We start from the raw sequence: 24,488 nt of genomic DNA, 5'->3' as shown, positions 1-24,488 counted from the left end.
AGTATCGATTGCATAAGAAGCACAAGTGAACCAACTCACCTAAAGTCTGTCTCAGTTGTTAAACACGTTGAATTTCCATGACACGGATGAAGCTGACAATGGTCCAGTATGATCTCACATTTGACGCCACTAAAACCTTCCCTGCATTTGCAAACGAATCCTGCCAGCAAATCTTCACACTCTCCATCGTGGACACATGGATTACTGTCGCACTCATTCGTTTCAATTTCACACAGCCACCCTTCGAAGCCAGCGGGACAGTAGCAGAAGAAACTGTTCACCCCGTTCAGACAAGTCCCATCATTCTTGCATGGCTGACTGTCGCACTCGTTGATCTCGACCTCACAGTGCTTTCCTTCGTAGCCAAGAACACACTGACACTCATAACTGTCAACAGCGTCTATGCACGTGGCGCGATTCTTACAAGGCATACTCGCGCAATCGTCAATGTTGATTTCGCAGTTGACCCCCTCAAAGCCAATAGTACAGTAACAGGTGTACTCCTCAAAGCCATCTACGCATGTCGCTCCATTCTGGCAAGGGTCACTTCTGCACTCATCCGTTATGATTTCACAGTGGTTACCCTCATACCCAGGCGGACATTCACAATAGTAGCTGTTAATGGCATCTTGGCATGTACCGTCGTTCATGCACGGTTCACTCAAACATTCGTCACGGTTGATCTCACAGTTCTTTCCAAAGAAGCCTTTTATGCAGTGGCACCGGTAGCCATTGAGTCTGTCAAGGCAGAGGCCGTTTTGACAAGGACTACTGCTGCATTCATCTATCTCATCCCGACAACGTGGACCTCCATACCCAGCTTTACAATGGCAAGTATACCCATTTAAACCATCTACGCATCTACTACCATGTAAGCAAGGGTTGCTTTGACATTCATCAATGTCGAGTTCACACAATACCCCTTCAAATCCTGGCCAACAACGGCAGAAGTAACCGTTGACATCGTCAATGCACCTGCCGTTATTCATGCACGGATTGCTTACGCACTCGTCGATATTAACTTGGCAATGATCACCTTCAAATCCACTTGGACAGCTACATGAATACCCAGCGATGTAATCAGTGCAGGTACCTCCATGTTGACAAGGCACGCTTGAACACTCGTTAATATTTTGCTCACAAGACACGCCGTCGTATCCAGTCGTGCATTCGCATTCGTACGAATTAATCCTGTCATAGCATGTACCATCATGAAGACATGGTTGGCTTTCACATTCGTCAATGTCAATTTCGCACATTATTCCTTCGTAGCCTGACGTACAATTGCAGGCAAACCGGTTGACTTCATCAATACACCGTCCACCATTTCGACACGGCGCGCTATCACACTCATCCCGTTCATATTCACAGTGTACGCCGTGATATCCCGGAAGACATTCACATCCATATCCGTTTACTTTATCATAACAAGTTGATGCAAACTCGCAGGGGTTGCTGGCACATTCGTCGATGTTTACCTCACAAAGTGTACCGGTAAATCCCGGTGCACATTGGCAAACATACGAGTTGATCCCATCAATGCACCTGCCTCCATTCCTACAAGGAGAGCTTTCGCACTCGTCGGTATTAACTTGACAATGGAACCCCACGAATCCCGGCACGCACGTGCAACTATATCCATTCACCTTGTCGAAACAAGTCGCGCCATTCATGCATGGACCACTTGCACATTCGTCAATGTTGGTTTCACAATTACTTCCGATGTATCCATCAAGACAGACACACAGGTATTCATTTACCCGATCTATACACTCGGCTCCGTTCTGACATGGAGAGCTAGCGCATTCATTCACATCATTGTCACAGTGTTCCCCGTCATAGCCGGGGAGACAAGCACATATGTAACCGTTGATGGAGTCCCTGCACGTTCCCTCATTGCTACAGGGATCACTTTCGCATTCATCGATATTTGTCTCACAAACTGTTCCCGTAAAACCTAGCTGGCAATTGCAGGTGAACTTGTTCACAAGATCAACGCAAGACGCCCTGTTGAGACAAGGGGAGCTGGCACATTCGTTGATGTTGATCTCACAGTGCGTGCCATCAAAACCGGGCTTACATCGACATCGATATTCATTCATCTTGTCCCTGCATACTGCTCCGTTTTGGCATGGTTGACTGGCACATTCATCTATATCAATCTCACAATGGACACCTTCTGTCCCAGGCACACAGTGACAATTGTACCCGTTGATATTATCCTCACATTCTGCGTCATGTTGACAAGGAGAACTAGAGCATTCGTCAACATCTGTTTCGCAGTGCACGCCGACAAAGCCGGGTGCACATGTGCACGTATATCCATCTATTCTATCCACACAAGAACCGCCGTTTTGGCAGGGGAGACTGTCACACTCGTTGATATTTGCTTCACAGTAAACACCTACAAAACCTCTTTGACACTTACAAAGATAACCAGCCACTTTATCAATGCACAGAGCATCATTTTGACACGGACCACTTTGGCACTCGTCTATGTCCACCTCACACAGGGTTCCCCTGTATCCTGGGAGACAGCTACACCGGAATCGATTCACTTTATCGATACATGTGGCGTTGTTGTAGCAGGGATTACTCCCACACTCGTTGATGTTAACTTCACATTGATCCCCTTCATAACCTCTTGCACATTGACACTCATATCTATTAATATAATCAACGCATGTGGCTTTGTTCTCGCACGGGTCGCTGGCACATTCGTTTACATCAATTTCGCAATATTCCCCGGCGTATCCAGGCCTACAGACACACACGAATTTGTTCACAAGGTCAGTGCATTCAGCACCGTTCCTGCACGGATCACTGGAACACTCGTCAATGTTTACTTCACAATGTTCTCCTTCAAATCCACCACGACACAAACATCTGTAACGATTTACTTTGTCCACACATGTCGCGTCATTCAGACATGGGTCACTGCTACATTCGTTGATATTGTTTCCACAGTTCACTCCGTTGTAGCCAGCTCTGCAAGTACAGCTGTACTCGTTAACCATATCGTGGCATGTCGCTGCATTTAGGCAAGGATCGCTGTCACACTCGTCGATGTCAGTCTCACAAAGGGTGCCTTCATAACCTGGTTCACAGTCGCATGAAAATCCATTTACAATGTCCTTGCAGACAGCGCCATTAAGACAGGGACTGCTTTCGCATTCATTTATTTCGGTTTCACACTGTACACCAGAATATCCTGGGGAACACTGACAGGAGTAGCTGTTTATGGCATCGATGCAATTTCCATTATTCAAGCACGGATTGCTTCTGCACTCATTTATGTTCGATTCGCAGAGTGTCCCTTCAAATCCCAACACACAACTACACATGTATCCATTAATTTGATCTATACAAGTTGCGTTGTTGTGGCAAGGTCGGCTAAGGCATTCGTCGATGTCGACTGAGCAAAGAGTACCACTGAACCCATCCAAACATCGACAGGTGAATCTATTAACATGATCCCGACACATGGCACCATTTTTACATGGCGACGACAAGCACTCATCTATGTCATTTTCACACAACACACCGTCATACCCTGGCTGACAGTGACAGATGTAATCGTTCACTCCATCCTCACATTCTGCATTATTTAAACAAGGATTACTGGCACATTCGTCAAAATCAACCTGGCATTCCTTTCCACGATATCCATCGACACAGACGCACTTATAGCGATTTATTTTATCAATACAAGTTCCATTATTTCGACAGGGAGAACTAGCGCATTCGTCAATATCAACCTCGCAGTGTAAGCCGGTAAAACCACCAGGACAGGCACAGTGGTATCCGTTGATATCATCCACGCAGCTTCCTCCATTTTCACAGGGAGAACTCACGCATTCATCGGTGTCTACCTCGCAATGAATTCCTTCGTACCCAGGGACACACAAGCACTCGTATGCAGCGACCATATCGTTACATGTAGCTGAATGCAGGCATGGTGAACTTGCACATTCATCAATGTTGTTCTCGCAGTAAATTCCATCATAGCCCTCACGGCAGCGGCAGGTGTATCCATTGACCTTGTCTCTGCACTTTGCACCATTCATGCAGGGGTCACTTGCACATTCGTCTATGTTAACTTCACAATGGATCCCTTGATATCCTTCCAAACAAGAACATACATAGCCGTTGACGTTGTCGATACAAGCTGCACCATTAACACAAGGGGCGCTTTCGCACTCATTGATATCAACCTCACAGTGAGTACCTTCATACCCCTGATTACACACACATATGTATCCATTCACGTAGTCAGTACAGTTTGCTCCATTCAAGCAAGGCGCACTGTTGCATTCGTCGATATCCACTTCACAATACGTTCCTTGAAATCCATCCAAGCACGAGCAAACGTAGCCATTTATTTCGTCTAAACAAGTTGCTCCATTCAGACAGGGGTCGCTGGAACATTCGTTGATGTCCACTTCACAATGCTTTCCTTCGAAGCCAGGCAGACATTTGCACTTAAAGCTATTCACACGATCAATGCACCTCGCACCATTTCGGCATGGATCACTGGCACACTCATCTACGTTTGTTTCACAGTGTGTACCTCGGTAACCAGGAAGGCATGTGCATGCATACCCGTTGATCTCATCAGTGCAGGAGGCTTCATGTTGGCAGGGTGACGAAGTGCATTCATCGATGTCAATATCACAGTGAATGCCGTCGAAGCCAGGTAAACATTGGCAATCGTAGCCGTCTATCATATCGTTACAAGTAGCATTGTTCTTACAAGGGTCACTTTGGCATTCGTCAATATCGTTGTTACAATGCCTTCCACTAAATCCAGCGAGGCACACACATTCATAGCCAGCGACCCTATCAACGCAAGTGCCGTTGTTGAAGCATGGTGAGCTGGCGCATTCGTTGATGTCATCTTCACAGTGTGTACCATCGAAACCGTCAACGCATTCACACACATATCCATTGATCTGATCCACACATACTGCACCATTCTGGCACGGCATGCTGGCACATTCATCAATATTGATCTCACAGTGGTGTCCTCTGAATCCATCCAAACATCGACATTTATACTTGTTCACTCGATCCAAACATGAGGCTCCATTTTCACAAGGGTCACTTGAACATTCATCTATGTTTGTCTCACAGTGCAGTCCCTCGTAACCTGGGAGGCAAGCGCAAATATAGCCATTCACACGATCCACGCACGAGGCACCATTTTGACAAGGTGACGACTTACATTCATCAATGTCAGTTTCACAATACACCCCAATAAATCCAGAGAGGCATTTGCAGTCGTATCTATCTATTCCATCGGCACAAGTGGCATTGTTCATACAGGGATTGCTGCCACACTCGTCAATATTTCTTTCGCAGTGGATGCCATCGAATCCTGCTGGGCAGTTGCACATATACTTGTCAACGCGATCAATGCATGTTGCATTGTTGTGGCATGGAGAACTTTCGCATTCGTCGACATTTGTTTCACAATGCACCCCGACGAATCCCGGGATACACCTGCACTTATACCTGTTGACTCTATCCACGCAGGTGGCGTCATTCATGCAAGGGTCGCTTTGGCACTCGTTTACTTCAATCTCGCAGTGAATGCCAATATATCCAGGTATACATCGACACTCATAGCCATTGATGACATCGTGGCAAGTCGCGCCATTCCGGCACGGATTGCTCTCACATTCATCTGTATCCGTTTGACACCATGTTCCTTCGAATCCCGGGAGACACTGACAAGTATAGCTGTTTATGTTGTCAACACAGGTAGCATTATTATGACACGGTGAACTGGAACATTCGTCGACATTGTTCTCACAGAAGATTCCGTCAAAACCCGCTGCACATATGCACTGATGTCTATCTATTTGATCGACGCAAGATGCACCATTCTGACACGGGTTACTTGTGCACTCATTAATATCGATCTCACAATGTAGCCCATCATATCCCGGCTGACACCTGCATCTGTAGCCATTTACTCGGTCTACACATCTCCCATTGTTTTTGCAAGGAGAACTATTGCACTCATCAATGTCGTTTCCGCAATCGTCTCCATCGTAGCCTGAAGTGCATAGGCATGTGTAGCCGTTCACTTTGTCAACGCACGTAGCTCCATTTCTACAGGGGTCCGAAAGACATTCATCAATATTGATCTCACAGTGAGTGCCTTTGAAGCCAGCTACACATCCACAGGTATACTCGTTGATGTCATCGTGACATGTTGCATTGTTCAAACATGGCGCACTGGCGCATTCATCGATATCAATCTCACAAAGAATACCTGCATAACCGTCCTGACATTCGCAAGTAAATCGACTAATGTGGTCGTGACAGACAGCACTGTTTTGGCAGGGAAAGCTTTCGCATTCATCGACGTTTGTTTCGCAGTGAATGCCGACATAGCCAGGAACGCACTCACAGCGGTACCGATTGATTTGATCAATGCAAGATGCCCCGTTTACACAAGGGTCACTGGCACATTCATCTATCTCCCTTTCGCAATGCGTTCCTATGTATCCTTGCTTACATTTGCAGTGATAACCATTGATAAGGTCTTTACACCTGGCACCGTTTTGGCAAGGATCACTGGAACATTCGTTTACGTTCACTTGACAATGCACTCCAACAAATCCGGCAGCACAATGGCATATGTATCCATTAATTGCATCTTCACACGTTGCGCTGTTCTGGCAAGGAGAGCTGACACATTCGTCAATGTCTGTTTCACAATGTGTATCAGTGTACCCTGGTACACAATGACATTGATAAGCGTTGATGAGGTCCTCGCAAGACGCGCCATTTTCACATGGATTGCTTTCACACTCGTCGATATTTATCCCACACTGAATGCCGGAGTAGCCCAGAGCACAGATACACTCATGCCCATTAATATGATCCACGCACGTTCCACTGTGTTGACACACAACACTGGCACATTCATCTACATCAATTTCGCAATGGCTACCGTCGTAACCAGGGAGACAATCGCACATGTATTCATTGGTCTCATCCCTGCATGTTCCACCGTTGTCACAGGGATTAGAGGAACATTCATCAATGTTGTTTTGACAATGGACACCGTCATAACCTGGTGCACATTTGCAATTGTAGCTATTGACAGCGTCTTCGCAGGTTGCGCCGTTTTGACATGGAGCACTAGCACATTCATTGATGTCAATATTGCACTCAACGCCAGTGTAACCGGGAACACATTCACATTCGTAGCCGTTTATTCCATCGACACAGGATCCACCGTTCCTGCATGGCAAGCTTTTGCATTCGTCAATGTTGGTTTCACAATGGGTGCCGTCGAATCCGTCAGCACATTCACACGTGTAGCCGTTGATCCTGTCCAGGCAACTTGCTGCATTCAGACATGGGTCACTGAAACACTCATCTATATCAGTGCCACAAGTTAACCCTTCGTATCCGGGGAGACACACGCAATCATATCCATTGACAATGTCCACACAAGGTGCTTCATTCTGGCACGGGTCACTCTGGCATTCATCGATTTCAGTCTGACATTCATCGCCCTCGTACCCAGGCTCACAGTAACACCGATAACCATTGACAAGATCTCTGCACGTGCCTCCATGAACACAGGGATTACTCGCGCATTCGTCAATGTCTCTTTCACAGTGAATGCCGTCATATCCGGCAGCGCAGGTACAAGTGTAGCCATTAACTCTGTCTACACAAGTACCTCTGTTAGCGCAAGGGTGGCTGGCGCACTCATCAATGTCGATATGGCAGAATTTCCCCCTATATCCAGCAGCGCAGACACATTCAAAGTGATTGACTTTATCTAAGCAGGTTGACCCATGTTGGCATGGCTCACTGAAACATTCGTTCACATCCACTTCGCAATGTTCCCCAATGTATCCCCTGACGCACCTGCACTTATATCGGTCGATCTTATCTATACAGGTAGCGCCATTGTGGCAAGGATCACTGTTGCACTCGTCTATGTCGATCTCACAGTGAGTTCCCGTAAAGCCAGGTACACACAAGCAGACGTACCCGTCGATGCCATCCGAACAAATCGCATTGTTTTGGCAGGGGTAGCTTGCGCATTCGTTAATGTTGAATTCACAGTGTGTCCCCGTGAAACCAGGAGGACACATGCATGTATACGCAGCAAACCCATCAACGCACGTGGCACCGTTCTGGCAGTCATTCCTCCTGCAGTCGTCTGGGTTGGTTTCACAAAACCTCCCTGTGTCAACCGGTTGAGAAAATTGACATTAAAAAGCATTATCCATTGAATATATGTACACGAGACCACATTTTAAATCTGTCAATATTTACACTCTAAGTAAACATTTACACTGTAGTTTTTGTCGACTTTCGAGAAAGCTAGATTCAGAAAAAAAAAAACAATTGTAAGACATTCTCAAAGTCATAAAGCTTCTTTCTAAGAGGAGCAAAAGCATAGTTTAAAGCTTTAAGGATAATTTGCAGACTGCATGATTGTATTCATTTTATTCATTACCATTCATTATCATATCCTTAGCCGCCAACGAACCTTCGGACAAATCAAATAGCTGTAGCACCCATGACCTACCTGTAGTACCCTCCTGACAAATACACCAGAATCCGTTGACGACGTCATGACATGTACCGTTGTGTTGACAGGGCACGGACACGCATTCATTTATTTCCTGCATTGTTAAAACAAGAACAAACGCAATGCACACAGAAACTAGGGAATGAGGTAAAATATGTATCTTTTCCCCGACAGGATAGACGACCATAGATAACAACTGGTTGCGTCTGGGTGCGGAGGGGGATTTTTTTTTAAAGGGCTGTTTAACTGTCAGGAAGACAATCATAGGAAAGAAGACGGGAAGATCGGATAGTCTCTCAGAGATTCGGAAAAAGGCACAGGAAGTAGTCGTAGGCCTATTAGGTGTAATGTACATAGTATAATCCCTGAAAGGGCATTTTGCGATGTTTTTGCACTGGAAGCAAATAACCACGAAGAGAATTAGGGACACACTAGCACCGAGACATGGCGACAGTCGTGTGTACGTCACGTACCTCTTGGCATCTGTATCCGGTATATCCGCCATGGCAGATCATGTCGCCCGTCAGCGGATCGCAGTAGAAGTGGTCAATACCATCACCTCTGGGACGGCAATAAACGGAGCAGTCCGGACCGTAGTAATTTATGCCACAATACACCTTGACATCTACTAGAATGCTGCAATCAACATGTTGCATATGATATGGAGAGAGACAGAGAGAAAAAGACATCGTTCATCTGCATATGAATTGAGTTTATCAGCGTTAATTGTATAGGCTCTATTATATCTATTGTATTTATTACATCCTCACTAAAGGCTTACCACTTCCCCGCGCGTACCATACATTTGACTACATTAATATTAACCCTACTCTAAATACAGTTAATGGGAACTTGGGATGTGTAAGTGATGCTTTGTGACAGTCTTTGTCAAATGTGTTTTTTATCGTCTAGTCAACAGTAACAATGATATCGATCACCATAGAGATATTTTGATAGCGACAAAGGCAGGGAAAGGAATAACAAGAAAACAAAGAAGAGAATAAAGCAAAATTAACCATACATCTTTCTAATAGGATAGATGCAAACATGTGTTGACAAAAGCCAAGCAATATTTTGATTTCCAGTGCCCAGCGTGTAATTAAAAAAACCAGTGGAACTCCATTGGGAAATCCACATGGAGAAAGGAGTAAAGACTTTTTTTTTTTGTTAGATATATCATCACACTGCATTTTCATTGAGATGATCTACTTTTCTAAGCTGTGTTATTCTTCCATCAGTGTTACTATGGATTCGCAACTTGATCTGACTAGTCACCTTAATCGATAGTTTTACACAGAAATGTTCCCCAATTACTATTTGGACAGGATTTTTGTAACTGATAAAACACTGACAAAAAAAAAAAAAAAACCACCTGAGATAACTTCTAATATTCTATCAACATGTATATATATATATATATATATATATATATATATAAATGAATACCTGTTTTGATTAGTGTCATCAAAAGAACTATTTTAGAATTGTTTTTAATGGTTGTTAGCATCAGATTAAACCTACCGTGAAGGACCTTGACCATCCACTATCCATCTCCTCTTTGGCGCAGTTGACGGCGTCCTCGCTGGTGATAACAAGAAATCCCGGCCGTAAGAGTCAACATGTACTTCCGGGTCATAGAACGCGTTGACATCCATGACTTTCATTTTGAAGCGGAAGCCTCGCTGTTTGAACAAGCATGCAGTAACCATGTCATCATTGAGAAGCTAAAGTACCGTGGACTCCCGTTATAACGAACTCCTCGGGACAGGCGATTTTCTTTCGTTATATCGAAATTTCGTTACAACCGAACAAGTAAACAATAAAGAACAAAGAGCGAATAATTTTGTGGCCTGAATTTTCCCTTTGTTGTAACCGGAATTACGTATTCGTTATAACGGGAGTGCACTGTAATACATTCCATCAGGATACAATGGAACCATGTTAGCATCTGAATATCTTACATAAAGCTTGTCACTTTTTTGCTGTCATCTTTTGCTGTCATCTTTTACCTTTCGTGATGGCTATCAATCATATCTCCTAACAAAGTTTAGATCGTGCCTGATAGTAATCAAAACAGATGGATATACGACGTGTTGAATATCATAAGAAAAACAATCTGTGAAGGAAGAAATAAGAATGAGTAAAAAAAAAAAAAAAAAAAGGCCAAATGTGGTCTGGTGATAATCAAATTGGAAGCTCAGTTGGCAAGTTGTGATGAATGTCTGCTTAAGTCTGTCCTATAAGGCATGATTACTGCAAGGGGATTCGAAATGCACGGTTTCAAAGTGCCTATTTCCGCTTATAACGCTGATGAATGGTGTGGTGTTATGCTCTAACTCCTGCGACTGCTTAGTTTATCATGGTTTTGAAATACTTCATAACGCTGATTACTTCCAATTTATGACGATTTTGATTATGACGCATTCTACAATCTAATCATCAAATAAATCTGAAATGGGCTATCTGCAGTCACACATGTTATTATTTTCTATATGTCAATCTATTATAACTATGTTTTGATAGATTACCTTTGATTCATGTTCTGTATACGATTTTACTGTTTCACAAATAAACACGAGCAAGCAAGCATAACAAACACTCTAAAATAGCTATTAAACATAAATATTCGCATTTTTGGCATGTCCATTTGGTGTTTATCATTATACTGCTTTTTTAATTCATTCAAGCTAATGAAAACTAAACTCCTCTGTTATCTCTTTCAAATTCGTTTTGTTTTTATATTAGACTGTAAAATGAACAGGAATGGCTTTCTTCTTTATAAATACTTACTTTCCACTTGTCGATCGATAGTATCATGGGGTTTGGTACTCCGCCGGGCATTGGGGAAGGAAAGAGGAACAAATCCCGATCTTCGTGAATCTTTCGCGTCTCGAAACTTCCGTACGGACAATTATCCAGACTAGAATCACTAAAGGATTGAGTAAAGGGAAGTAGAACAAAGAATGCATAAGATTATAAATTTGCCACTTTATATGGACTGACGACGGGATCACTTTAAACTGAGTTCATTTTACGCGTTCATCGCTCTGAGAGATTGTCATTTCTGTATTCAGTTCAATGCTCAGTGGCGGATCGTGGGGGGGGGGGGGGTTGGGGAGGAGCGCACCGGGTGCGTCCCCTTTGTTTTTTGTTGAAACAAAAGAAATAAAAAGAAAAAATGGGGGAGGTGTGCGCTTCCCCCCCCCCCCCACCTATAATTTTGTGAAGTTGCTGTTGGCATGTCAGGTCTAACGGTTCTCTGAAAAAGTTACATGATGTTGTTTGATTTTACCTGTCGCCTTCATGGATGTTCTAGAAAAAGCTCTCAAAATCGAGAGCAGCGAGATATGCTTGAAGACTATAGTTTCAACTGGTCCATGATTTTGTTTACATAACTACCGTCTGTCATGTCCGTCCTCGTATCTATACGGTCATCGATCGGCACAGAGAATGTCCCCAAAACTGCTTCCAGTTAGGTGAGGGTTGCGTAATCCCGCTATAATTGCATGAAGTAGTCTTCACTTTGTTTCTTTTGAGCCAGGAGGTATATTTCCTGTCCAGCTCCCTGGCTAGAGCGCGTTTTCCATATATATGTATATATATATATATATATATATATATATATATATATATATATATATATATATATATATAAAAGGCGGTCATCAAGAGTTTGAATAACCATAATAGAGAATGAAAGTTGTATAATGTGCACTCACTTGCCAATGGCTCCGAAGCAGATCTTGAACTTGTTATCACACTTTGTATCACACAGCTCTGTGGATATTCCATCGCAGCAGGTGCCATCGATGAGTTTGCTGGACGGGTTGGAGTAGGTCAGGAGCCGGAAGGACACGACCACTTTGGCCCAGGTGGGAATCAAGCCCTGCTTCGGCAACAGCGTCAAGATAATTTCAAAAAGAATGAATGATGTCTATACATCTCTTCTTTTTTGTTATCGAATCTTTAATCAGTATGGTAAGCTACAATTGGCGATAATTTTGTAATCACATTGTTATCTGAGATATGAGGTTAACGAGGTTAATTAGAAACTTTAATTTCAAGCTGACTCACACGCACACAGTAGAGATTGAAATACAATAATATCAAAGTTATACATGAATATCAAAGGTTGAAGTTGATTCTGCCCTAAACACTACATCAGCAGGCCAGTGCAAGTGATTATGCCACTACAACTACTCCTTAAAGTGCTTCAAATACCACGAACTCGCACCCCTCCCACTAGTTCTACTACCACTTCTAATACTTCTTGAAGTTTTCAATTTTTAACACCATCATTGTTGCCATTGCTATTTCTCCTTCAAGTGTTTCGTATAGTTTAGTTTCTACTACCATCACTACAAATGTTTCCTCAATTGCTGCAATGTTGGTCCTTCTTTTTTCCCCTATCTGTACCAGGACAGTAACTGCAGCTGTTGTAACCAGTACAGTAGTTCCTAGTCTTTTAGCTCTGGTGTTTGCAGGCTTTATTGGGCACGAATGCACATGGGAGGTTATCCCTGCTGGAAAAAACACAGTGACCCACAGTGTGAGAACCACAGTTTGAATGTGAACACAGTGTGACACATTGTGAACACAGTGTGAAATCTCTTCACACTGTTAAATTCGAGCGTTTTAACAGTGTGAACCTAGCCATAGTTTTAAACTATTCATCCTCCCACATCAGGCGTTATTGCTACCAATGCTGCTAATGGCACGACATCATCAAATTCGAATTTTGTGACTGCAGTGTAGTGAAATTCAATTACAGGTATTTAAAGATGTTATATTGAAGGGCAGTTATGCTTTTGCCAGCTCTCAAGTTACTCAATTTCATGACATTCGATACTGATGGAATATAATGATCTCTTGACAAAATTTGAATCATTCTATCAAAAATAGATAACTGCGCAACTTTTTTTTTTTTGATTTTTTTTTTGTTGCTCGCATGACTGCAGGAGGTGGATACTCAACACATAAAAGACAGCCTTCTTGTAAATCAACCTAACCTCATGACTTGTGATCGTATGGAAATGAAAATTTATATCTAAAGCGTAACGTTGAAGACGATTTCATCAGTTGTCACATTGTTCATACTCCTGGCGCCCAGACTATTTTGTTTTAATGTTATGAGCAAAAAGCTTGAGCAAAACAGAGTGCTGGTAATTAATCTGAGTTGTTAAAGTTGTCTTATAACTGTCCTTCATGAATTATTGGAAGATGGGTTATATTTCAGTGGTTTACATATGTGCACACATTTCAACGACAACCTCTTTGCCCCCCCCCCCTTTTTTTTGGCCAGATTTCTCCCGCGATATAATGAAACCCCTCTCTCTTGTATTGGAAATTCAATGAAAACATGAAAGGCGTATAAAATGGCGATCATTAATTCAATTCAACTCTGTGGCTCTTTTATCCTCGCCCAGTGATTATGGGAGCCGGGATTGTCATGACAGTTATTGTATATTGTATACTCTATACAGACATGGTAGATGTTCATGTAGATATATACATCTGGCAAAGAAGAAACGGGTGTAACAAAATACGATAAATTGCTACTCCAAAATAAAACTTGAATGTAAACCAAAGTAACTTTGTGCGTTTCATTACAAATCTGTCGCATGAAAAAAAAAAAAAAAAAAAAAAAACACGTCTACTATCAATTGCAACTTGCTTTATGCAACTCAACTTAGGATCAAACGCTTGCCTTGGCCTTTTTTCCAAGTTGCAACTGACCGCACTCAAACCTTTATGCAACAGGCCTTATAGGAGACGAAATTAAAGCACGGAAAAAGAAGAAAAAGAGGGGGAGGGGGTTGGGAGAAGCACCGTGTTTATACACTTCCTTTGAAAACTATTTTGGGAGATAGGTCTACGGAAGAGCCATATCCCTAAAGTTTGTACATGTTAAAGCAGAGAGTAAGCTTGGTAATATTCTTTGGTTTAAGACAACTTTAGAGGATTTCAGTTTATAATGTTTTCACGAAAAAAAAATGGTATTAGTGGCAACCACATACCTTTAAAAATTAGGGTTGATGACGTCATGGCGTCACCAGGTCTCCCATTAATATTTACATAAAGCTTTACTAAACTTCCCTTGTGTGTTTGGATTGATTTTACGTGGTAACTAAGGAGGCACTTAAATGTTTATGAGCATGCTGCCATGCCGCTGTAGTGCCCCCTTCGAAAGACTGATGATGAAAAAGTGCTTTGCCGAGAGGCACACCGATTGCCGCCAGGGGACTTGAACCAAGGATCTCGAGACTGAGGGTCCAATGTGGCTCAGTGGCCCGGTTCAGTGGATACGACTACCACTTTTAATAACATAAAAATGATGAAATGAAGAGGGAATTTCTACTTCATTGCCAAATTAATTGTTATCTATTGACCAAAGAGAGGACTTTGACGATTTTTAGGTTAACAAGAAAAAAATGGAGGCAGTTGTGAGATCATGACATTACCGCCACTACCATTTTACATGACAGTGTGGTTGCCAGCAATATCACTGCATGTACATTACATAGCTTTCCAATTAATTTTGAGTCCGATTTTGAAGAAACCTGGACTTAAAATTTTGGATTTATTTTATCCAACTTGAACACTGTGTATAACTGCGCTGCAGACAATATTCGTTTCTTTTCTTGAAAACGGAATCGTGCAGTCACCAAACAAACTCTTCGTTGATTTACTTGTATTTTGCTGTTTCTATGTTTTTATGAGTTCCCCAACAACTAGTAAATTATTGTTTGTAAGCATTCTAACATTTGAACGTATTCTGCAAATGCGCATACGGCATCGCTTCAATCACTTCTACGTCTGTGCATCAAAGGGGAGGCGCTTGGTTTTTCAATTTTGGTGAATAACAATTTAATGCATTACAATAGTGATATATTTCGGTCCTAAACATAGAAAGTGGTATATTCTGTCGCAGGACAATAATTAGGCTAGTATCAGATCAAAGAAAGGGAGAAAGAAACACACACATACAGATACAGACACACAGATACACAAACAAACAAGCAAACAAACAAGGACAAAAAGACAAGTTTTGGGCGCTCTGCAATGTGAGGTATCACCAAAAGCGTTTTTGTTTGTTCTTGGTTGTCTCTTCTACTAGTGAGATAACTAGCGAGGCAAAGGTGAGCGCGCGCGAAAGAGAGAGTGGCGTCAAAGCCATTCATTTTTCGCGCTCACCCACAAGATCTAGTCTCGTTCAAGAAACGTCATTTTGTCTTAGACATCGGGACCTGCTAAAAGGCTGCAGTGGTGTCCATGGCCCAGCCCATCATATTGCCAGCGTGGGGGTACCTGTCAGGGCTAATATCCTCCCCGTCCCTTGAGGAGGATAGCTACCAGGCGAACCGGGGCAAGGAAAATCACTGCCAACTAGCAACCCCCGGAACCTCCATGGTTTATTTTTGGTTTACTGCCAAACTCGGGGAGGCGAGTGAACTCCAGAAAACTAAGACCGCATTGATCGTAGACGACAGCCTGCACCCAGCTAATGACCGTTCTCATTCGAATATTTATATCAATTTGATTTTGATAGAGAAATGTCTTGCATTCATGCAACTAACTGCAAAAAGAAAATGATTATTGAGTTTATATGCTACATTAGAAATATAGATTATGAAAATATACTGGGAAATACATCACACAAGCATACGTTTGTGCTTGGAATCGTAATGACAAAAGTGTCATCTTTGAGGATGACGATGGGACTGGGTTGTGAAACACGTGAAAAAGTAAACAGAGAACAAAAAAGTAATAATGAACTTGCTCGTGCATCTACTGCAAATGATGGAGATATCCAAACTCAGTCAGACAAAACCTTCAACTATGTTAACGGCATAGCGCGTTTCACGGAGCATGCAGTACCCCCACGTCATCCTCGCGCGCCAAAACCTCCGCCTTTCCGATACATGACAAACCATTATTGACGTGAATGAGCTCGTTGCGCTCTGCTTATCCTAGCTAGACGTTTAAAGGTATTGTTTACCATTGGGAGCAGTGAGTTAAAAAAAAAATGTTTGAGTTATCACATTTGATGCCAATGTGTATAGGTCAGTTGTATCACAAAACATCCTACCATATAAAATTTCGCAATAAAGCCTACAGTAATTTTTACTTCTAACTTTTAAGAGAGTTTTTTTTTTTTAGGAAGTTCAATTTGAGATTTAATGATGTGTATACTTGTAACGAAATACATCTGGATATACACACACTCTCTTGGATGTCGCTCGTGTTTTAGAGTTATTCTCGTAAGAACGTCATTGGGTGCAGAAAGTGAAGAAAAGACAGTATACTTGAATGAAGCACGCACGTAAAATGATCCGAAGTGCATGCTGGGATATGAACGCGGACAATGTGACACATCTGTCTCTCTTGATGACGAGGGCAAACCCCTTTGCGGAGCATGATTTGGCCGCGAGACTGGAAGTGTCAATTCAAGCTAACTATACCCAAGAGTTCCTCCGTACGCGTTGTGTCTGTCTTCTTCCTGTTTCTCCGGGATCTTATTTACGTTTCACCATGGTAACCGAGCTGGAATCACTTATCTATTATTTTGCTTATTGTCCCATACGCTCGTAGGTAGTACAGTTCTGAGCCAATGCACTCGTCTCTTTCAGCTTCTTACACGGTATGGTCTCACAGAATGTGACAAGTTGTTTCGTTGCATGGTGTGTACTACGTGGTTACAGTCTTCCAAATCTCCGAAATGCGTGGGCGTTTATGAGCATATGCAATACATTACAATATAAATTTATACAATACAATACAATACAATACAATACAATACAATAAATTGTTGATACGCTCTTCCCATGTGAGGCTCAGTGCGCTCACAAAATTACAAAAATTAAAAGTGTATCATAATTTTTATCATGTTTAACAGAATACAGAATGGTAAATAAAATAAAAAACAAAAACAAAAATGATCAACCTGGGATCATTCTTCATTTTGGACGCTACGCAATAGATAAACACAGGCATATGTACACAATTCATATACACAAGATTATATACATTTATACTCTCAATACAATAACTAAAGGATGACGCAACCTTGAATCTTTAAAAAAGAATGTCAAAGTCTTTTAAAGTTCATGGTTGAGATTATTACGACATATTGATCCGCAACTTTCAATCGATAGGATGGAAAAGCTAACGTGATATTATCATACTCCTATGGTGATTGCAGTGAGCGCGATAGTAAGTGTCTGGAGTATGTTTGTCCTTTATGTTTTAGGTCACTTTATGCATGAAAGTGAATGAAAACAAAACTGAAAACACAATAAATCGGAATGAAACATAGGAAGCTTTATTCATGTTATTAGAAATCTAAAGGTTATTAGAACTTCATGATCTTTTCATGACATATTCTTTAATTTGCTACAGCTTATCAAGATCTGTATCAACGTTTTTGTTTGATTGTTTGCTTATTTTCAAAGGGGGGGGGGGGCGCACCTCAACATACTATGATATTGGCATGACCTATCAGGCCGTAACGTCTCCCCCACTTACTGCGCGATTACATTTTCGACATAATGAGAAATGGCACTTGCTAAACGGTAAACTGGTAAACATGTCGCAACTGCATCATTGAGTGGAGCCATCTCAATGTTGTTTGGAGAAAAAAAAAGTCATCATATGGGACCCTAGATCACTTTTAATCTTTTTCGAGGGTCGATTGACCTTTACCGTGTACGTAGACTGCACAGCTTCGACTAGGACTTTTACTCCAACGACAGCCAGTATGCACCTGTCAGGAATGCGACTATGGAACAATGCCAGCTACTAAACCAGCGTTCCCTTCTAACCCACCACTCCATTGCAGTAGATTTTGTTTTTGATATATATCAATGCACTGAATACAATTATTGATTATGACCAGGTAAAAGACTTAGGCGGCGATTTGGCTCAGTCGGTAGCGCGTCTGCCTCCAGATCCAAAGGACCAGGGTTCGATTCCCGAGTCTATAACTGCGCAATATTGTGTGTAATCATACCGTCCCCTCCTGACCAGTACGAGGCAAGGTACTCTGTCCTTTAGATAGAACATGAAATGGAGGTCCCATGTTTGAGAATTCACATTAAAGTTCTCATGAGGCACAAGTGTGGGACAACCAGGAAGATGGGACAGATACCTTCCACGGACCAACGACTTTAACACCACTAGTGCGATATATAATTTCATTTCATTTTATTTCATTTTCATTTTCAACAAAGAATATAAGTGTATACAAAACATATCTTGCTAAAAAGAAATACGTATTATGAAAATATGAAAAATATGATGAAACAAAACATTCCCATTCTAGAACAACATGCTGAAGATTTCCTTGTTGTTGAAATTACGTAAAGGCAAAAAACTACGGAAACCGTCATCGACATAATCCAATTAGCGAGTAGGCCCAATATCTCAATCACATGCAGTGCATTCAATTAGTCATAGATTGGTCACTTCTAAGAGGTCAATGTTCTCTTGATATATCAGTGTTTTTTTTTTCTCTCTCTCACTTCATTTCTCTGAGAATCGTTCAGTCATAAGTACTTTTCTTTTGCACAAGTCTTTCTGCAATTCTTCTTACGAGCACTTCTTCCGCAAAGCAAATGAATGAAAAAAAAAGACCCTCTGAAAAAGTTCTTTACTCGTGTGACCGTTCTTTCTAATTTATCTCTTGAGGGTGGAAAGCGAAGCAAATGCCGATCTGTCATGAATTGTCCCCGTCTTAATTTCCTGCGATAATCTTGATAATTTCCGTCTTCAAGATGCGTTGGTGGGCGAACTGCACATTGCATCATTGAAAACACAGGGGATGAAAAAAAAAAGATGAAAACGACGAAGTCTTAATAAATTCTTCATCTTACTTGCTGTGCTCTATAGTAGCGGGGTTCTGTGAATTTGCTTTTTTTTTTTTTTTTTTTTGGTCTGGAATTACTAGGGACATCCAGATTCATAAATCTGTTGCGACGAACTGTCTTCTCTGTGTCTGTAAGACCTGCACGTTCAAATCGCGTGTCTTTCCAAGCTTGAAGCTGGCGCAACGGACTGCCGGGTGGAAGGGGCACCTTGTGATTGACATGACACAGTAGGATGGCCGCCTTCGTCCTGTTACTAAACGTAGTACAGGTGCAAAGGAACGAAGATACACTGGCTTTCTCCTTTTTGATTAAGAGGAAGGATTGACCTCAAGAGGTTCCCCTCATATCAAATCAAAATCTTTCATATTTCCATGCGTCAATTATGTTGCAGTAGCCAACCTTTGCCCTTGAAATGCGCCGTTGCTGTAATGATGAGTGCCGTGTCACATTTTGTGTGTGTTCTGTTTATTCAAATTAGGTAATAACAATAACGCATTCATTTTTGTTTTTATTCTATACTTGAATACTGCTATGCGTGTAAGCAAATAATTTGTAGATGTGGAAATACATTATACACGTTCAACTCTGTGGTCTCCTGAATAGAAAAACTCTATTATCGTTTTCTCTTTCTAAACTGTGTTTGCACCATCTTAACTCGCAAAGACAAGTTCATTCGCATCTATAAAGACCAAACAGGCCTTCCTATTCAATACTCATTCCCCCCCCCCCCCGAGAAATATAACAATATGCAATACGCGATCTTAGATACCGTCCTTAATTCATAGCCATTGTATTTGTTGAGGGGTATTAAAAAATGTTCTGTCCATACTGAAGTTCACCTGACCCAATCGAATTTATACAGCTTTTTAGTGTATTGTGGCAATCCTATCATTATAATGTTATAATGACGACAACAATGATACTAGTTATGATTATGATAACAGTGATGATAATAACATTATAATTATTCGTATTAGTGCCTGTAGTGCCTTGGGTAAGGTCTCTCTATGCGCTTGAAATAACAGAAAAAAGTCGAAAGATCACGTGCACGTGACGTGAAGAAAAGTTACTTCATCAGCACCATCGTGATGATATCCCTGCATGTTGTATCAGTGTTTCCTCTCTCCCTATACCATAAAACACATGCGGATGATCACATCGAAAACAGAGAAATAATGGAGGAATTCTTTAATGTATCTGACGCCGTCTTCAGGGTGGATTTGAATGTCAATCTAGAGTAACACTTTGGGCATATCATAATTGTGATGGTCCCCCTCTGCAGAGCAGGCAGACCTGTCTGGGAGGAAGTGGTTACGTAATACACGTACTGCCTAGTTTAATTGCAAGTCCCGCTTCAGATTTAACTTAAGTATTCAGCATTGAAAAGTTTCATATATATGTATATATATATATATATATATATATATATATATATATATATATATATATATAAGGAAACAGTTGAGATGGATAGAATGGATATCATGAGCCTCTTAGCTTAGAGAACTCTTTCATAATTTTCATTTTTATGAAAGGATATAGATCTTCATTTACGTTCCATGGTACTTCGATGTATCTTATTCATGTAACGTTTGGAGAGTCATATTTTTTCCCGCTGTTGTTGTCGTTGTTTTTTTTTTATACTACAACCCAAACGTGTATGCATGTCTCCCCTCCCCCTTTTTTTTTGCGTGGCCCATGCATTGTGTAAACTCCTTGGTTAATATCTGCCCTAACATACTAACAGTCCCTCTTTTCAAAACCATTTTAGTGGAAATCCGTGAGAGCACATTTTTTTTTTCAAATTTGTACAAAGGCTTATATACCTACTGAGCATGCTACCAGCAGTTGAACACACTTCTGGGCCTATATTGTTACGTCTTATCCTTCCCAACTCCAGGTTCTCTCTCTTGCTACATACATAATATCATAATATCGAGACAACAGGACAGAAGTGACATCATGCAGTGTGGACGTCGCTGTAATGTACAAGACCTTGTGATATAAAGCTTTCAGGCCTCGGTCCTTTGTCAGATCTTCAGTACCAATGACAAGTACATATTGTATGTGTACTTAATATGTTGTTATTACACTGCTAAACCTTCATGAAAAGTGTAGTCACTTTATAATATGTACTTGTCGCTAATATTGTAGATTTGACGAAAGGGTAGGGACCCGAAAGCTTGTTATCCCATTCTGTGCAGATGAGTCAAATGTACACAAATTTCACACACAAACCTATGGGAAGGTACAATGATATGGCATGCAGTGGTTTGAAAGAGCTTTAATATGCATTACAGCGACCACGCGACGTTTACTGGCCTCTCTTGTATTTTGTTATCACGACATACTAAAGTTAAGACACCATCCTCCCTGCTAAAATGTCTGGTTTAAAGATTTTGGTAGCCCGAACTTGCCACCAGACCATTAAAAAAAAAAAAAAAAAAAAAAAAAAAAAAAAATATATATATATATATATATATATATATATATATATATATATATATATATATCGTGCCCTGATATATGAATAAGATGAAAGTAAGATACTGTGATGCATTGTAAGCGTCCAACAACTTAATCGTTGTGCCGAATTTTCAACATGTCACTTCTTTTCTTCAAGCGTGAAGAAGACCTGAAGAAAACACGTGACAAGTTAAAAATTTGATTGCACGATTAAAAGTTGTTGGACGCTAATAATGCTTTGAAATATCTTCTTTTTATCAAAACCCATAGATAGATAGATAGATAGATAGACAGACAGATAGATAGATGGATAGATAGATAGATAAGTAGACAGCTAGATGGATGGATATGGGCCGCTTGCTCCTTTTGTTGTTCGCATTATTCCTGTAATGTACTCATTACGAACTAATTAAAGACTAAGCATGTTAAGTGGTTGTTAAATTTCTCAGTGACGGCTTTTACAGTGATTGGAAGTTAATGGCACTTGCAATGATCCGGCAATTAGTGCAGTGAAAGGCCCGCTTTTAATTAGATTTGGGATCCCACGTTCTGGATTCATATGGGACGCGGGCACGGGCGTATGATTCTGGCAAGATGTAGGGCAGTCAGATATAAGTTCGAGGGAAAACGATGGGAACAGATAGAGGGAGAGAGGGGAAAGGGAGGAATGCAGGGGGGGGGCGACGTACGACAGAAAGCAGAGAAGGAAACGAGAGAGAAAAAGAGGGAGAGAGGAAGGAAAGAAAGTTGAGAGGGGGAGAGGGAGAGCTGGTGAACAGTAAACAAAAATGATATAGCAAGGAAGAGTATTGAGTAGTAAAACAAACAGACAGAGACCTAGACAGACTGACGGACAAACAGACGGAAAGGTAGAGATGAGATCACAGCCAGTGGCGTTGCGCCGTAAATGTGTTTCATTTACGATTCGTTCATCCACTCACTCGTCGCCTCCCCTTTCCGTCTGCTGATGACACGAGTTCATTGACGCGCTCCCCCAGTCAGCGGGCGAATCAACCAATTAATGCCGCGGAAACGCTAAACTTCCTCCCTAATGTACAGGTAACGACATTCGGCCAAAATTTCGACGAAAGCGTTGCCGTGTTTGGCATAAAGTTACAACTTTCCATTCAGATCTACGTGGATATTGAAAATTAGTTGCCAAGAATAGTAGGATGATAGTAGTGCTGTTTGCAATCAACCTGGGATGCCAGTTTACTTTAGTCATCATTTTACGCGCCTACTCAACAAAATGTATTGAACTAACTGTTCGCCCGGAATTGCACTTCATAATCGTATCAGGAACTGATAAATCTTTAAAAAGAGTTAAAGCGAAGAAATTCTGCAATTAGATCTTGAAATGCATCTAGCCTTCATCAAATTATTCATGTTTGATAGGGACGTCACAAGATTTCGAATAAAACAAAATTACCCACAGCCATGTACCGATCTAAAGAAACCTTACATAGAGAGAAAAAAAATACGTACATACATACATACATACATACATACAAGCAAACATTGGAAACCCATATTTCATGAAAAAGAGATATCGATATGTAATCAATTAGCAATAGAACATGAAACATCGTTCCCATACCTGTACGATGAGAAGGAATAGCACACCTTGTGCCCACATGTTGATAAGTTACGGTAGGTGCATTTCATTTAGAGCATGCCAGTCCACAATCTCGTGAACACAGCGTCGTCTGCTTCAGTCACAAATTTCACTGTACGCGTTTCAGTCAGTCCCAGAGTTAGATTCTGCCAAGCATGTAATCAATGGTGTGGTCAAGAAGACACTTATAGCGATAGATGTCTTACCATTGTTTTGTTTTTTGTTCAGAGTCGAATGTATCCATGCGATTTTATCAGCGCGCTGTCACTTAATTCTTGAATCCATCCCTTGTTAACACTGAGGGTGAGCACGGAGGCTATTTGCGTTCATCGTCTGTGAGCAGCTTGTCACGTGACTGAGGAACTGACCCTCGAATCGGATGGCGCGCTCTTTGTAAAACTTCTTGATGATGAGTCATCGTTTGGCAGAGAGAAGAGGCAAAGTGGGGAGAGGATGAGATAGAATCAGATACGTAAACAAGAAGGTAGACTGATAGACAGAACGACAGGCAATCATCAAATTGCTAGATGAGATAATATTTTAGGTTTTTTCTTTGTTTTCTGACTCTTCTTTTGCCTTTCTCTCACACTTTTTTTTTTTATCGTTCTTTCCTTCTTTTCATCGTTTTACGACACCTTAAAGTATATGTAGTCTCGCCCTCGTGGTCGAATTCCCTTCATGTTAGTTGCTATATTCTACAAAATATTTTTCTGTACTTCAAAATATCTTTATTTGTTCTACTTAGTCGTTATCATCATCCCCGTTAGTGAAAGAAGTATTACAAAGAGAATATGTTGTTTAGGCGGATTAACTGATTATAGAACCATAATGCTGATGAAACTATATAAGCAACAATGAGACTAATGCAGACCATTATATCATTGATGCCATCATTATTGTTTTCATGATTTAAACAACATCTACATTTCTTTTACACCATTATCATTGGTAGCTTGTCTCATCTTTCATTTAG

The 24,488-nt window shown here is 41.3% G+C and overlaps 2 protein-coding genes across 2 annotated transcripts in view; one reads left to right on the top strand and one right to left on the bottom strand.

The window, feature by feature from the left end:
- Positions 1-12,471, top strand: part of LOC140237740 (F-box/LRR-repeat protein 15-like) — an 81,013-nt gene extending 68,542 nt beyond the window's left edge. Inside the window, exon 6 of the transcript XR_011901865.1 lies at positions 12,345-12,471. The gene's annotated coding sequence lies outside the window, so the exon portion shown is untranslated. The remainder of the gene's footprint in view (positions 1-12,344) is intronic.
- Positions 1-23,536, bottom strand: part of LOC140238226 (uncharacterized) — a 28,697-nt gene extending 5,161 nt beyond the window's left edge. Inside the window, exons 1-7 of the mRNA XM_072318162.1 lie at positions 23,498-23,536; positions 12,289-12,455; positions 11,360-11,498; positions 10,091-10,251; positions 9,043-9,205; positions 8,567-8,663; positions 40-8,218 (exon numbers count right to left, since the gene is read on the bottom strand). Coding sequence (XP_072174263.1) covers positions 40-8,218; positions 8,567-8,663; positions 9,043-9,205; positions 10,091-10,251; positions 11,360-11,498; positions 12,289-12,455; positions 23,498-23,536 — 8,945 coding nt within the window. The remainder of the gene's footprint in view (positions 1-39; positions 8,219-8,566; positions 8,664-9,042; positions 9,206-10,090; positions 10,252-11,359; positions 11,499-12,288; positions 12,456-23,497) is intronic.
- Between the last annotated feature and the right edge of the window lie 952 nt (positions 23,537-24,488).

Source organism: Diadema setosum, chromosome 14 (genome assembly GCF_964275005.1).
Source record: "Diadema setosum chromosome 14, eeDiaSeto1, whole genome shotgun sequence".
NCBI lineage: Eukaryota > Metazoa > Echinodermata > Echinoidea > Diadematoida > Diadematidae > Diadema > Diadema setosum.
Note: the sequence above shows the minus strand (reverse complement) of the source record. Positions and strands in the feature narration are given on the sequence as shown.